At 56.7% G+C, this 13,657-nt stretch overlaps 1 protein-coding gene across 2 annotated transcripts; it reads right to left on the reverse strand.

Moving 5' to 3' along the window:
* Window positions 1–1,899: 1,899 nt before the first annotated feature.
* GDF11 (growth differentiation factor 11) lies at window positions 1,900–8,640 on the reverse strand. 2 transcript variants are annotated; one of them, XM_056120039.1, is made up of 4 exons: window positions 8,142–8,640; window positions 3,165–3,241; window positions 2,844–3,011; window positions 1,900–2,345 (listed from the first exon to the last, which is right to left on the reverse strand). In XM_056120039.1, the coding sequence occupies exons 1-4, from the start codon at window positions 8,584–8,586 to the stop codon at window positions 1,965–1,967; spliced, it is 1,071 nt and encodes a 356-aa protein (XP_055976014.1). In that variant the 5' UTR covers window positions 8,587–8,640; the 3' UTR covers window positions 1,900–1,964. The 2 variants fall into 2 exon arrangements, with proteins under 2 accessions (XP_055976014.1, XP_055976013.1); XM_056120038.1 differs by having other exon boundaries at window positions 2,844–3,241; window positions 8,142–8,636.
* Between the last annotated feature and the right edge of the window lie 5,017 nt (window positions 8,641–13,657).

Consider the following 13,657-nt stretch of genomic DNA (forward strand, 5'->3'; position numbering starts at 1 on the left):
CTCGGGCTTTGCTTCAGTTCCGTACTGTTTGCATCCGACTCATCATTGCTGGCTCCACTTAGATCGTTTTGCCGAAGGTTCTTTTCCCCTCCTCTCCTGTCGTCCTGGAGGCGCTTGCCTGCGGCCAAGAGGTCTGATGGCGAGGTATGGATAGGTACGGACAGGAGATTCTCGACTCCTAGGCGTAGGCACTGTCCAGCTGGGAGGCAGAGGGGAAGACTTGTTCTCTGAAGCCTGTGACTCCTCTAAGCCTCATCTCTTCACCACTATTCTGGTGCCCTGGTTATCTGTTCCACAGCGAGAGGTATTTTTTTGTCCATAAAGTGCCCGTGGTAAGTGCTCAGAATTCATCTCTTGGCTGTGGCGGGTGCTGCTATTTCTCAATCCGTTGAGGCACAGTGAGTCCAGAGGAAGGTGGGGCAGGATTGTGGGAGGAATGAATGGGCCCAGCGAGTGGCTTGGACTGACAGCCAGCCCCTGCTCGTTTCCAGCCTTCCAAGCCACGGAGCCCGTCCTTCCTGTCCTCTGTTCCAACCGGCCTTGTCAGATGCATCCCTCCCCTCCCCCCACCCGCTTATGATCCCCTCCCTGCTGCCAGTTACTGCTAGATTCCAAAAATAAAGATAAAAATAATTATAGACATTCTATTCCCTTGTCCCCCCCCCCTTCCACCCTGAGCTTTGGGGTTGGGGAACGAAAATGTCCCCTCTCCAGAATTCCTTTCACCTTGGTCTGCTGGCTCTACCCCTAGCCCAGAGCAATGATTTGGATTCAAATGCCCGATCCCCTTCAGCCTCCTTGCTGCTTTCCTGACCCCTCCTGTCCCTTCCCAGACCTGGGAGCTCTGGGATCTGTCTACGTTCCCTTTAATTGACCTGAAGATAGAGGCTTCGAGCAGGGGCCTTCCACAGGCTCTTTGGTCTCTCTCGGCTGGGGAAAATTTGGGCATCAACAGACCCTACCCTCTGGCTGAGTATCTCGGTGCTCTGAGGGAGGGTGGGCCTGAGGGTTAGTTGGGTGGCTCTCATACAGATCCTGGATGCTGAGGGCTCTCTCTCCCCTCTTCCCCAGCTCTTAAACTCTAACCTCTTGTTTCTGGGACCACTGGAATTCAGTTCAACCCGTTTGGCTCAGGAAGATAGGGTGATTATGGGTTAGAAACTTCCACGTGTCAGTCCTCTGGCCCTCTCCTCCCATTCCCATCCCTCCGTGGAGGCTTTATACAAGTGCTTAAGTAGGCGGGTATTGAGGGAGAACAGGGTTTGGGGAATAAGGAACAAATGGGGCACGGTGAGCAGGGCCTATTTCGATAAAGCCAAATACCAAAAAAAAAAAAAAAAAAAAAAAAAAATTCACAATAAATAAATAAATAAAATTCCCAAATCCTCACTTTTGCCCCTGTCCTCACTTTCCTTCCCCTGGCCACTGTCGGAGGGAAATCGGGAAGAAGCCAGGAATGGATTCTTTATTTCCTCTCCTAATGAGAATGGGAATCAAGGGATCTCCCTAAACCCCAGCAGGCCCTCCCCTTGCCAGTGGAAGGGAGGTGTGGGACTTCCTCCTGGAACTCCGCTTCCGTCTCTTTCTCCTTGTTTATTTCTGCCTAGTCTCAGTCTCTTCCGCATCTCGATCCCTCTGCCTTCTCGCTGTTGCGCATTTTGTTCCTGTCTCTATCCCTCTCTGCTCTACCTGTCTCTACATCTCTCTGTCTTGCCAAACCACCTGCAAACCTCAAATACTCCCCACCTGACGGTGCCCCTCTCCTACCTTCCCCCCCGAACCCCTCACCCCCCAGTCCCCACCTGCCTCCCTCTGTTGTATTGCACACTGCTTGGGCAGGGAACAAGGTGTGACGTCCATGGGAAGAGGTAGAGGGGGCTCTAGGGCCTGGCTGGGGGGAGAAGGGGTCAGGGCTGGGGGCCTCGGGGAAGGGTCTGTGGGGGAGGCATCCTCTGTCCCCCACCTTAGGAGCAGCCACAGCGATCCACCACCATGCCAGGGATCTTGCCGTAGATGATCTGCTGCTTGTCATTGAAGTAGAGCATGTTGATTGGGGACATCTTGGTGGGGGTACAGCAAGGCCCGGCAGAGCCTCTTGGATTAGCCTGTTGCACCAAGTGGGTGTGTGGGTACTTTTGCATGAACATGTACTCGCACTGGCCGGAGCAGTAGTTGGCCTTGTAGCGCTTAGGCGCGATGATCCAGTCCCAGCCAAAAGCCTCGAAGTCCACTGTGAGGGGGTATCGGCAGCAGCGGGACTCGCTCGAGTGCTCATCGCAGTCCAGGCCCAGGTTTCGCCGGGACCGTTTGGTGTTCTCCAGGACTCGGAGCTCCATGAATGGATGCTGGAAGTGAGGAGAGGAGAAAGAGATGTGAGCCAGCCCCGAAGCAGCCCTACTCCCTGTGCCTGAGGGAGCATCTCCCGCTCACAACAGAGAACACCGACCTCAGCCTCAGCGGCTCCCAGCCCTGGATCTTCCACCCAGTTTTCTTGGCCGCTGGGCTCCATCTCCCCTCCCGCCCGCCTTCCCTAATTCTCCCTGACCTAGCAACCTGACCCTCGTCAGCCCTTGGCCCCAGGCCTCCTCAATAGCCCATTCTTGTGTTCCCACGGATCTTCCATTAAGTCACCCAACTCCAATTTTTAGCTGCCACCCGGCTTGAATCTCTGAAAAACGATAGCTGCCACTCCCTCCCCAACTCCTCCGCAATCAGCTTCTCATCCCAGAGAAATCACGCTGGTTCCCCAGTCCCCTTGGCATCCCTGCTCTCCCTTTGCTAGAACGTCCCACCTCGGGGCCAGGTTCCACTAGCTAGGCCACCATCTCACGCTCCCTGCTCACCAGCCCCTCAGCTCCTGGCCCCAGGGAGGTGACAGCCAGGTCTGTGCCACTGGGATCAAAGGCGTTGATCTCGATGCCCCAGTTGCTCTGTGGCTGGCGGAACCAGCTGTGTAGCACTTGCTTGAAGTCGATGCTCTGCCAGTGGCCGGAGCGGGAGTGCAGCTCGATCTTGAGAGAGCGGATACGGATGTGCCGCCGTCCTCCGCCCCCTCCCCCTGCAGTCCCTTCCCCAGTGAGGGGCTTCAGTCGCAAGATCTGCAGGTAGACTGTGGCTGGGCGGGGCACAGGCCGGAGATACACCCACAGCTGGGCCTTTAGTACCTTTGTGAACATCACCTTGGGGCTGAAGTGGAAATGGCAGCAAAGGGGGCTGCCATCCGTCTGCACTGCAGGGTCCGCTGATGAGAGAGAAAGGGACACAGCGTCAGCACAGGTGGGGGCCAAGTGGCCATGGATGGTATTGGCAACTTGGATTCCTCACTCTTGGACTCCTCAATTCCATATCTTCCTATGCTCTTCACGTTGACTAGCCTGTTGCTAGCATGCAGTACAGAGCCTTCTGGTCCCTACAGGATGATGACTATCAGTCCTTCCTGATGATCTGTACCCATTCCCTCATCCCTTTCCCACATGCTCAGAAATCGTCGCTCCTGGCAGTGCTCAAAGGACCGCACCATGCCTCGGGTTGGCCACAGGCAAGACGAGAACTTGTGTCTGGCCTGCCACCAGACACAGAATCATTTACGAAGAAGGTTACTAGGAATTCTTTTTTTTTTTCCCCGCTTTTTGGGTCACACCTGGTGATGCACACGGGTTATTCCTGACTCATGCACTCAAGAATTACTCCTGGTGGTGCTCGGGGGACCATTTGGGATGCTGGGAATCGAACCCGGGTCGGCCGCGTGCAAGGCAAACACCCTACCCACTGTGCTATCACTCCAGCTCCTGGTTACTAGGGAATTCTACCTGCACTCTCCCCTCCAACTTTCTTCAGACTACAGGGCTCCACTTTTTTCCCCCTGCTCTATTGACTCTCCCTAGAAGCCGAAGCACTCACATCACACCTGCTTGCCTCAGGTGAGTTTTGCCTCATTTCTGCTAATGTTTCTGGTGAGCAGGTGCAACCTGGCACAACTCCCCGAAATGCATGGCCTTTGAGCGGACAACCCAGGATCCAGAGAGGGAGATGGTTGAGAATTTATTTTATGAAGTCCGCTAGAATTTGAATCTAGGTTTTTTACATGAATGCCATGAGAGTAACACCCTGCAGTGCATCTGACAACCCAGTCCCTTAGTCCTGAGGGTAAGTTTTCTCGGCAGCTTCATCACTGCCTCAGTTTTTGAGGAAGGGAAAACGACCTCCATGTTGTTGCTTTCTAGTGCCCCTGCATCAGAAATAATATCCAATCAACCAAACTAAGCGTAATCCGTTATTTCCCGCCCTGAGCCTTTTTACTTTCGCAGTGCAGTGCCAGTAAATCTTTACAAAAATTTAACATGCCATGTGACATTAGGCCATTTCTCCTTTGTTCCTAAACTGACCTTCTCTAGCTAACGGTTGAGTCCCCCTACTATCTCCATTCTAGATCCTCTCCGTTTCTCTTTCTGTGGTCTTAAATCATAAAAGATTATGCTTCTGCTGTACACATCCTTATTCTAAGATAGACTGAAAGGAGAATCAGCGGAAAGCTTCTGGAAGCATGTAAGTGTGATCGGGAAATCCACACCCCCGTGTCCAATGCCTTGTGAGTTCTGCATAAGTGTGAAAGATAGCACCTGTTTTCTCCAAACCCGGACCCCCCGGAGAAGGTGGACCCTCCAAGATGAGGTGCGGAGGAAAGTGCTTAATGTTTCTCAACATTCAGGTCATGAGACTGACAGAATTATCTTTCAGCTTCTTTTCCCTTGGTTCTTTGTTTTTACTGGGGGGGGCACATCCAGCAGTGCTCAGGGGTTACTCCTGGGTCTGTGCTGGGGAGCAATGAAGGGTGAAGGAAGAAACGTGCAGTGCTGGGATTGAATCCCAAGTCTCACGCATCCCACCCCCACTTCCTGCAGGTTGTTTCGTTTTGCTTTATGAGGCCCCAGGATTCTGGTAGTCCTAGTTATCTTCCTGCTGGAGCTGCATATGTACAATGGGGTGGGAACAGGAGAGTAGCTGGGAGCGACAAGCAGCCATCAATCCAAAGACACACTGCGTATGCCTCAGTTCGGCAGAGGGATCCGTCTATTTTCTGCCCATCTTAATGACTGGGTACTAATTGCCATGAGTCTCACAATGGTATAAGTGCCTCGCAATTATACCATACAGTGCTCAACAGATGAATGGATTCCCTGAATCCCAATCTTAAATTACTCAGGTGAGTGCCTGAAAGTCTTCCGGAACTATTCAGAAGTAAACAAACTTTCTTGACTAGTCTGAGTCGATTTGATCACCGCCTCCTTAACTACCCAAACTTCCAGCCAAACTTGCTTCACGGGAGCCTGAGCACTGAACAAGTAAGTAGCTTCTCAGCAAACGTTGGCTTGCTGGTAGTGTTCTCAGCACACTGCCCTGTGGATACCCAGACCCCACCTCTCTAAGTCTGGATCGCTTCTCCCCGGTGAGGGACAGTGCTGATGTACAGAGAAACGGGGGAAAGGGGAGGTGAAGTGGTAAGAGAGAGAACAGAGAAGAGAAGTCGGGTGAGGGGCAGGTTAGAAAAGAAGTGAGAGAGAGAAGGAAGAGCGTGGAACTCCACAGTGGAACTAAGTAAGTTTGGGAGTCGGAGAAGACTGGGAGGCAATGGGGGTGATGGGAGTGAGTGGAGGTTAAGAAGCTAAAAGGGGTTTGCTGAGCCTAGAGGGATAAAGAGAAAGGATGGAAGGGTGCGGAGAAGGAACAAAGGAGGAGCAGGTAGAACACAGGGAAACAAGGGGGCTGGAGAGAGTCCCCAACACACACAGGCGGGCTCGCAAGGGGAGGGGAAGGAGCCACATCTGTGTTGGATTGATGGGTTGGCGGCAGGTCAGGTTTAGTAGGCGGCGCTGGTCTGGAGAGAGGTCATTGCACTATTTTCAGCAAAAGCCCAACCCCCTCCCGCTCACCCTCTCCTCCTCCTCCTCCTCCTCCTCCTCCCGGGCCACCCCTCCCCGGCCACTCTCCCTGCCCCGGCTGCGGGCTGCGCTGCGCCGCGCGGGCAGGGGCCTCCGGGCCTGGGGAGGAGAGAGAAACTGAGGGGCCGGGCTTGGCTCCCCGAAGGGAAGGGGGCTGGATTCCCAGGATGCTGGCGGGGTGGGAGAGACCGAGAGAATGTGGAGGGAACTAGGGCAGGCACTGCCGCCTCGGGGAGGTGGGGGTTGGGGTCCCGGGTGGAGGGCTGGGGGAGGGGAGGGAGGAGGAGGGGAGCGGAGGCCATCTCTGCTGACAAACACCTCCCCCGATTAGCAGAGCACAAGTCTCTTATTAAAGCGGGTCCCTGGGGATTAGACTATAAAAGTCCCTTTTTCCTTTTCCACTCTCTCCCTCCCCTCCCCGCGGCTCCCCCTCCCTCCCTTTCGAGCGCCGTTTGCCTCTTAAAGGGGACGTACAATACCTGGCCCGAGACCCAGTTCCCTAGAGAGCCAAGTCCTGGGGTGTCAGAGGGGTGGAAGTTGGGGTGGAACCTCACCTGCCCCCGTCCTCCCTCTCCTGCCGTCAACCCCGCCTGCACTTCCCAATCCATGAGTGCAGGGTCTGTTTGCTTCCTGCAGCCAGACGGGCTGAGCTTAGGACCACTGGCCGAGGGATGCTCAGCACAGAAGGGGCAGAAGGGGTCCCCAGTCCGTCGCCCACGGGGAAGCCTTCACACTCCGTGCCAAGGACACCGGAGCATCTGTTCTCCACATCCCCTTCATGCTCCCCAGCAAACTCTTCAGAATTCCTCCGCGACGGTTTCCTCGCATCCCCACCCCCACCCCTGCCCTCAGTCAATCTCGGACTGACCCGAGCTTCCATAAAGCAGAAGCCTGGAGAACAGAGAGGCGCGGAGGAACCCAAGACCAGACCTCGGGCCTCCCCCCACACACCCACCCACCCACCTCAGGTTACTTTCCTTTGAATTTTCCTTTCTTTACAGCCCTGGCCAAGTCCTGTGGAGTTAGGGTGTGCAGATTCGCAGGCGGCACCGGGGCATCAGCCTCAGGCACACCTGGGCTCCCGCCTCTCCCACGGGGGGTGGGGGGGTGGGCCGCTGGGACGCCCCTCGGCCCCCAGCTTTTTATGACCCATCTGCCAATAAACCAGTCTCCCCCTCTTCTGTTCAGAGCCATAAAACCAAACAGAGAAGCGAGTGTGTGTATGTGCGTATTGGGGGGGTGGGGGGGCTTTGCCAATCTACTAGGAAATCAGAAAGCCCCTGGGACCCAGCTTCTCTGGAGTTGGGGTGGGGGGGCCTGAGTGGGGGAGGGGAAGGGGCAGTCATCTGACCTTAGGGAGAGCTGGGGGGCGGTGGGGGGGGAGTATTGGCTTAGATTTTCCAGGCCATAAAATTTCAAAGCAGCTCAAGTCTATTAACATGTTCATCTTCCGTTTGGCCGGGGGCTTGGATGCTGGGGTTCCCCCTCCCTCCCCATCTATTTCTTTCTCTTTCTCCCCGGGTCTTCTCCTCTCGAGGGAGGCGGCAGGGTAGGGGCGGGTGGAGCATAAACGCGCCTCAAACCGGTGTCCTCAGCCCCGGCCCGCGCGGAGCTGAGTCTCGGGGCTCCTGAGTCCCAAGAAGAACCGGCGTTTCGGCCCGCGCGGGGCACCGGAGTCAGAGGGGCAGGGGGCGGAAAGGATGCCCGCGGGGCCGCCTGCCCGGGACCTCGCTCCTGGGAGCGCCGCGCTCAGTTCTCTGCAGTCCGCGGGGCGAGGCGGGGAGCCGGGGCGCACGGGGTGCAGAGTTAGTGCCAGGGCGGCCCGGGGTCGCCGGGCCCCGCCGCGGGCGCGGACTGCAGGTCCAGTGCCCCAGCCTCTCTCTCCGCCGCGAGCCGCGACCCCCTCCCCTTGCGGCTCCCCCACGGCTGCCCCCCGCCAAACCCGGGGCTCCCGGGGAAGCGGAACCTCGCTCGGGCCAGGGTCGCCGCCGCGCCCCCTCCCACACCGCAGGGCGATGGGCGTGCCCGCAACTCCGCAGCCCACCTCCGCCGCTGGAAAACAACTTCCACGGAGCAGCCCCCGCCCCCAGCCCGTCAAGTTTTGCAGAAACGGCTTCCGGGCCGGAGCAGCCCAGCCGGGAGCCCTGGCGTCCGCAGCCCCGGGCGCCCGCGGCCCCCCGCCCCCCGTCGGCGCCCACTTACTCTCCTGGGCCATGCTAATGACGGTCTCGGTGGTGGCGTGGTACTCGTCCTCCTCCAGGAAGTCCTCGGGCTGCAGCGCGTCGCCCTGGAAGTCGTGCAGGTCCAGGATCTGCTGCAGCGGCGGCGCCTTGGGCAGCAGCTGCTTCACCACCTCGCGGCTGATGTTGGGCGCCTCCTTGAGCCGCAGTTTGCTCAGGATCTGCGACTTGATGCTCTCCAGGCGCAGCTCGCGGCTGTGCTGCCGCCACACGCACACGGGGCAGCCGTCGGGCTCGGGCGCCGCGGACGCGGCCGGCCGGCTCGAGCGCTGCCCCCCGGCCCCCGCCGCCGCCGCCGCCGCCGCCGCCGCCGCCGCCGCCGCGGGGCCCTCGGCCGCCTCCCCCCGGGGCCGCAGCTCCAGGGCGAGGAGCAGGAAGCCCAGCAGCAGCGGGGCCGCGAGCACCATGCTGCAGGGGAGGGGAGGGAGCACTGGGGGGCGGGGACGCCGGAGTCCCGCGGGGAGGGGGCGGGGGCGGAGGGCGGGGGGAGGAGGAGGAGGAGGAGGGGGGCCCGGGCGGCGCGGGATTGGGGGCTGCCCGGCCCAGGGGGGACCGGGGGGGCCGGGGGCGGCGGGCGCGCGGGCGGGGCGGGCGGGCGGCCGGGGCGGGCGGCTGGGGGGGCCCGGGCCCGGGCCAGGCCCTTTATAGCCCCGGCCCCCGTGTCGTCAGCGGCCGCGATTGGCTGCGGAGCCAACAAAAGAGGCAGCGCTGTCATCCGAGGCGAGAGAGGGAGTCGCGGAGAGGGAGGGAGCGAGGGCCCCGCGAGCGCCGGAGGGACGGACACGGGCGTGGGGGGCAGGAAGGGGCCCGGGAGCCCGCGGGCACCTGGGGGAGGCCCGGGCGCGCGGGCGGCGCCCCCGCGGGGCCGGGGGAGGGCGCGGGAGGGACAAAGGGGGAGGCGAGGGCCGCGCAGGGGGCGGACACTCGGGGGCCGAGGAGGCGCCGCGCGGAACTTAAGTGCGGAGTGCAGACAAAGGTGGGGACACGCACCGGCGGGGTCCCCGTGGAAGGGAGGGGGCGGCGGCCGCGCGGCGGTCCCGGAGCCGGGAGGGGAGCGGGGCGGCCGGACCCCGGGCGGAGGCTGGGAGGCGCCGGGGGCTCCCTCCGCGCCGGAGACCCCGAGGCCGGTCCGTCCGCGGGAGGGCAGGGAGTGCCCAGCAGAGGAGGGGACCGGCCGAGCCCAGAAGAGGCCCCGCGCGGCCGGAGCGACAGCACCGCGGAGAGGGCACCCGCCGCCGAGCCTGCCGCCGACCTGTGTTCGGTCCTCGGCAGCCCACGGGGTCCCGCCGGAGTGATCCTGCGTGCGGAGCCCGGCGAAACCCCCGAGTGTCTCTGGGTGTGCTCTCCGCCCCCACGCCCAAAGAAAAGATCCGGAGAGAAGACGGGGAAAGCCGACCCCGAAAGGAGACCGGAGTGGGGCAGGAGGGGGAGCGGGAAGCGTGAGATGAAAGGGCTGGACCTGGGGCGTCGAGAGGGCGCCCCGGAGAGGACGAGGCTGGGGACCGTCCCAGGAGGTGGGCAGGAGGTGAGAGGCCGAGAGGAAGCCTTAGCTGGGAAGAATGTGAACTTGAAGCTTGCGTGGGGACCACGGCGTCCCGGGGTGGGAAGGACTCCGTAGGAGGGGAAGCAGCCAAGGCCAGGGGCTGTCTGTCTGCAGGACCTCTGGGTACCAGCTAGACTTAGGGACCTGCAGGAGCTTGGAAGTCAGAGAAGGAAGGAGCGGCAGGGATGAGGAGGGGAAGGGAAGCCGCTAACTCCTGAAGCAGAAGCACCATGCTGCAGAGAAAAATTTTCTCCCAGCCTTTTTGGGCTTTTGTTCTTGTTCTTGTGCCACGCTGGGGCGCGGGATGCAGTGCCGGGGATTGACCCGAGGGCTCCTGCATGATATCAAACATGCCCTCGAATGCTTTGAGCCCTTGCCCCATTTCTCTTCAGGCTTCTTCTTTGAGTCCAAAGCCTTGGAGGTCAGGGCCACAGAGATAGTACAGTGGGTAAGGCCTAACCCTGGTTCAATCCCTGCACCACGTATGATTAGCTAAGCACTACTGACAGTGAACCCTGAGCACAGCCTGGTGTGGTTCCCCTGCCCCCCATTACCACATATGTACATATATATGTATATATGTACTTCATATATGTGTGAAAAACAAAGTAGTCTTGGAGCTCAATAGACAAATAACAGATTGAAAATGCTTGAGGGATTCAGACCTGGCTCATTTCCTGGAACACAATGCTTATTAATAAGAGGATGAACGTTAATGGGCTTCTCTGGTGCAACAGAGGGATATTGGTTTCCTCTCTGGATCAGAGCCCAATGGAGTGTTTATTTATTTATTTGGTGTTTTGGGCCACACCCAGAAGTGCTCAGAGCTTATTCCTGGCTCTATGCTCAGAAATCACTTCTAGTGAGCCTTGGGGGACCACAAATGGGGCCAAGGATCAAATCTGGGTTGGCCACGTGCAAGGCAAGAGTCTTATCCACTTTACTATCTCTCGAGCCCCCATAGAGTGTTATAAAGTTGGCTTGAAGGCTGGAGGGATAGTACAGCGGATAGAGCATTTACCTTGCATGAAGCCCGCCTGGGTTCAATCTCTGGCATCCCATATGGTTCCCTGAGCACTGCCAGCAGTGATTCATGAGTGCAGAGCCAGAAGTAACCCCTGAGCATCATTGGGTATGGTTCCCTCTTCCCCTCCCCAAAAAGGTAGGTTTGAAGGAATATTAGGTGTAAGAATAGTGTTGGGCAGGGAACTGAAATGGGATGAGGGAAGAAACTGGGGTGTCTAAGCCTGAGGGAGAAATACAGGGTAAGAATTACCAACCTGGGACTTCGAAAAAAGGGATCAGGGTCTGAGCAACAGTACAGTGGCTAGGGCACTTGCCTTGTATGTGTTCAACCCACATTTAGTGCCCAGCATATGAAATGGTCCCCTAAACCCACCAGGAGTGATTTCTGAGTGCAGAGCCAGGAATAACCCTTGGACAAGCCCAAACCAAACATTCTTTTTAAAGGATCCATTTTCAGCAGGATAGTCATGAAGACCACAACAGAATGGAAAACAAACACAAAACAACAGGTTCCTGACCTTACTTTGAACTAAGACATGGGCATTTTAGCATTTCAAGAAGTTTCTTCACTTGGGGATTGGGGAACATCTAGCCCGCAGGCCATATAAGATCAGGCACTGGTACTTGATGAGATAGACATGGATGCTTTTTTTTTTTGGGGGGGGGGGCTACATTCAGCTGTGGTCAAGGCTTTCTTCTGGCTGTGTGCTCAGAAATTCTTCCTGGTGGTGTTTGAGACATCATATGGGATGCCAGGGATTAAACCACTGTACTATCACTCTGGCCCAGGACACAAATGCTTCTCATTGGCTGCCTGTGATTCATCTGCCTGTATTGTATGACCCACAAATTATGTTCTAAATATCTAACTGGGGGATAGAGACACACCTGGTCACACACCTGGGTGTGACCTTCTCCAAAATACATATCAAACTTTGGAAGAAAAAAGGTTCCCTACTCCAGAAATGAGATTAACAACTGGAGATCATGGGCTCTTTTTTTCTTCTTTTTGTTTTTGGATCATACCTGATGATGTTTGGGGGTTATTTCTGGCTCTGCGCTCAGGAATTACTCCAGGCCATGATTGGGGGATGCCGGGATCAAATATGGCTCATAAGAGGGCAAGGCAAATTCCCTAACCACTCCCATGGACTACTTCTTTATGATCTCCTCCTCCTCCTCCTCCTCCTCCTCCTCCTCCTCCTCCTCCTCCTCCCCCCTCCTTCTCCTCCTCCTCCTCTCCCCCCCTTACACCTGGTGATGCACAGAGGTTACTCCTGGCTCATGTTCTCAGGAATTACTCCTGGCGGTGCTCGGGGGACCATATGGGATGCTGGGAATCGAACCCAGGTTGGCCGTGTGCAAGGCAAACACCCTAGCCTCTGTGCTATTGCTCCAAGCCCCGGTGATTCTTTTTTCTTTCCTTTCTGATCTCTCAGAGCAGATCATGCCTTTATCATGTATCTTGGCATATCCCGTGCTACAGAATATTTCTCTGGTAACATTTCCTCAGCAAAATTAGAGATTCCTGTGAGGAAAGGCGTCATGGACTCTCCTTCTCCCTCACAGGAGAAAGCACAGCCTTCACCTTCTCACCAAATATGTGGTAGGTTTGAGAGAGATTCAAGGATAAATAACCTGAGAGATAGTACAGAGGTTAAGGTATCTGTCTTCCACACAGCCAACTCGGGTTTGATCCCCAACACTGTAAATATTCCCTCCCAAGCCCCTGAGTACAGAGCTTAGAGTAAGCCCTAGCCCCAAAACAAAAACAAAAATTATGAATAGAGGCTGGAGTGATAGTACAGTGGGGAGGGTGTTTGCCTTGCATGCGACAGACCCAGGTTCGGTCCCTGGCAACCCACTGGTCCCCTGAACACCACCAGGAGTAAATCCTGAGTGCAGAGTCAGGAGAAATGCCTGAACATTTCCGGGTATGACCCAAAAAGCCAAATAAATATATAAATAAAAAGGAATTATTTAAATATATATTTAATACACCCACCAACTGCCGTGTAACTCCAACAACGGCCAGGATCCAGAGATTATCACACTCAGCTCCCGGGAGAGAACAAGGCAGAGTCTCCTATCCTGTGCCTGACTGTCTCCACCAGGGCCCAACAGCTGAAGACCTCCGGGGCCCAGCCAGGGCCATGCTGGGACCACTCTCCACACACTTGGATGAGCCTCACGCATAAAAGAACTGGCAGAGGAACCCAGGTGTGTGGGACCTGGGGCTGAGATCTCCAAACCTGCACGGTTTGGGACTGGACCTGCCAGTAACTAGACAGTTACACCCACCAACTGTCGTGTAACTCCAACAATGGCCAGGATCCAGAGATTATCACACTCAGCTCCCGGAAGCGCGCAACATCTTATCATCTCATTCCTACTTTGGACAAACTGGCAGGCTACCGAATGTAACCTGCCACACGGCAGAGTCTGGCAAACTCCCCGTGGTATACCCAATATGCCAAATACCAGTAACAATGATGGGTCTCATTCTCCTAACCCTGAAAAAGCCTTGAATATGGCACTTTTTAAAAAAATCTCAGGGCTAGGACGAAGAAGACGTTACTGGCACCTGCTCGAGGCTATCAACGAACAACAGGGTGGTCGTGATCGTGATCGTGATATATATATGTATATATATATATATATATATATATGGATAAAGCATATGCTTTGCATGTAGGAGACTCAGGTTCTCCTTGGCATCCCATAGACCTGAGCACTACCCGGTGTGCCTCTTACTTCTAATCCATGAAATAAAGATGGGGGGGCTATTTTCCATGCATGTGGCTGACCTACGTTCAATCCCTGGCACCCCATATAGTCCCCTGAGCCCACCAGAAGTGATCTTCCTGAGCGCAGAACCAGGAGTAAGTCCTAAGCATAGTCAAGGATAG

This window comes from Sorex fumeus, unplaced genomic scaffold, assembly GCF_029834395.1.
Source record: "Sorex fumeus unplaced genomic scaffold, SorFum_2.1 ptg000042l, whole genome shotgun sequence".
NCBI classification, from domain to species: domain Eukaryota; kingdom Metazoa; phylum Chordata; class Mammalia; order Eulipotyphla; family Soricidae; genus Sorex; species Sorex fumeus.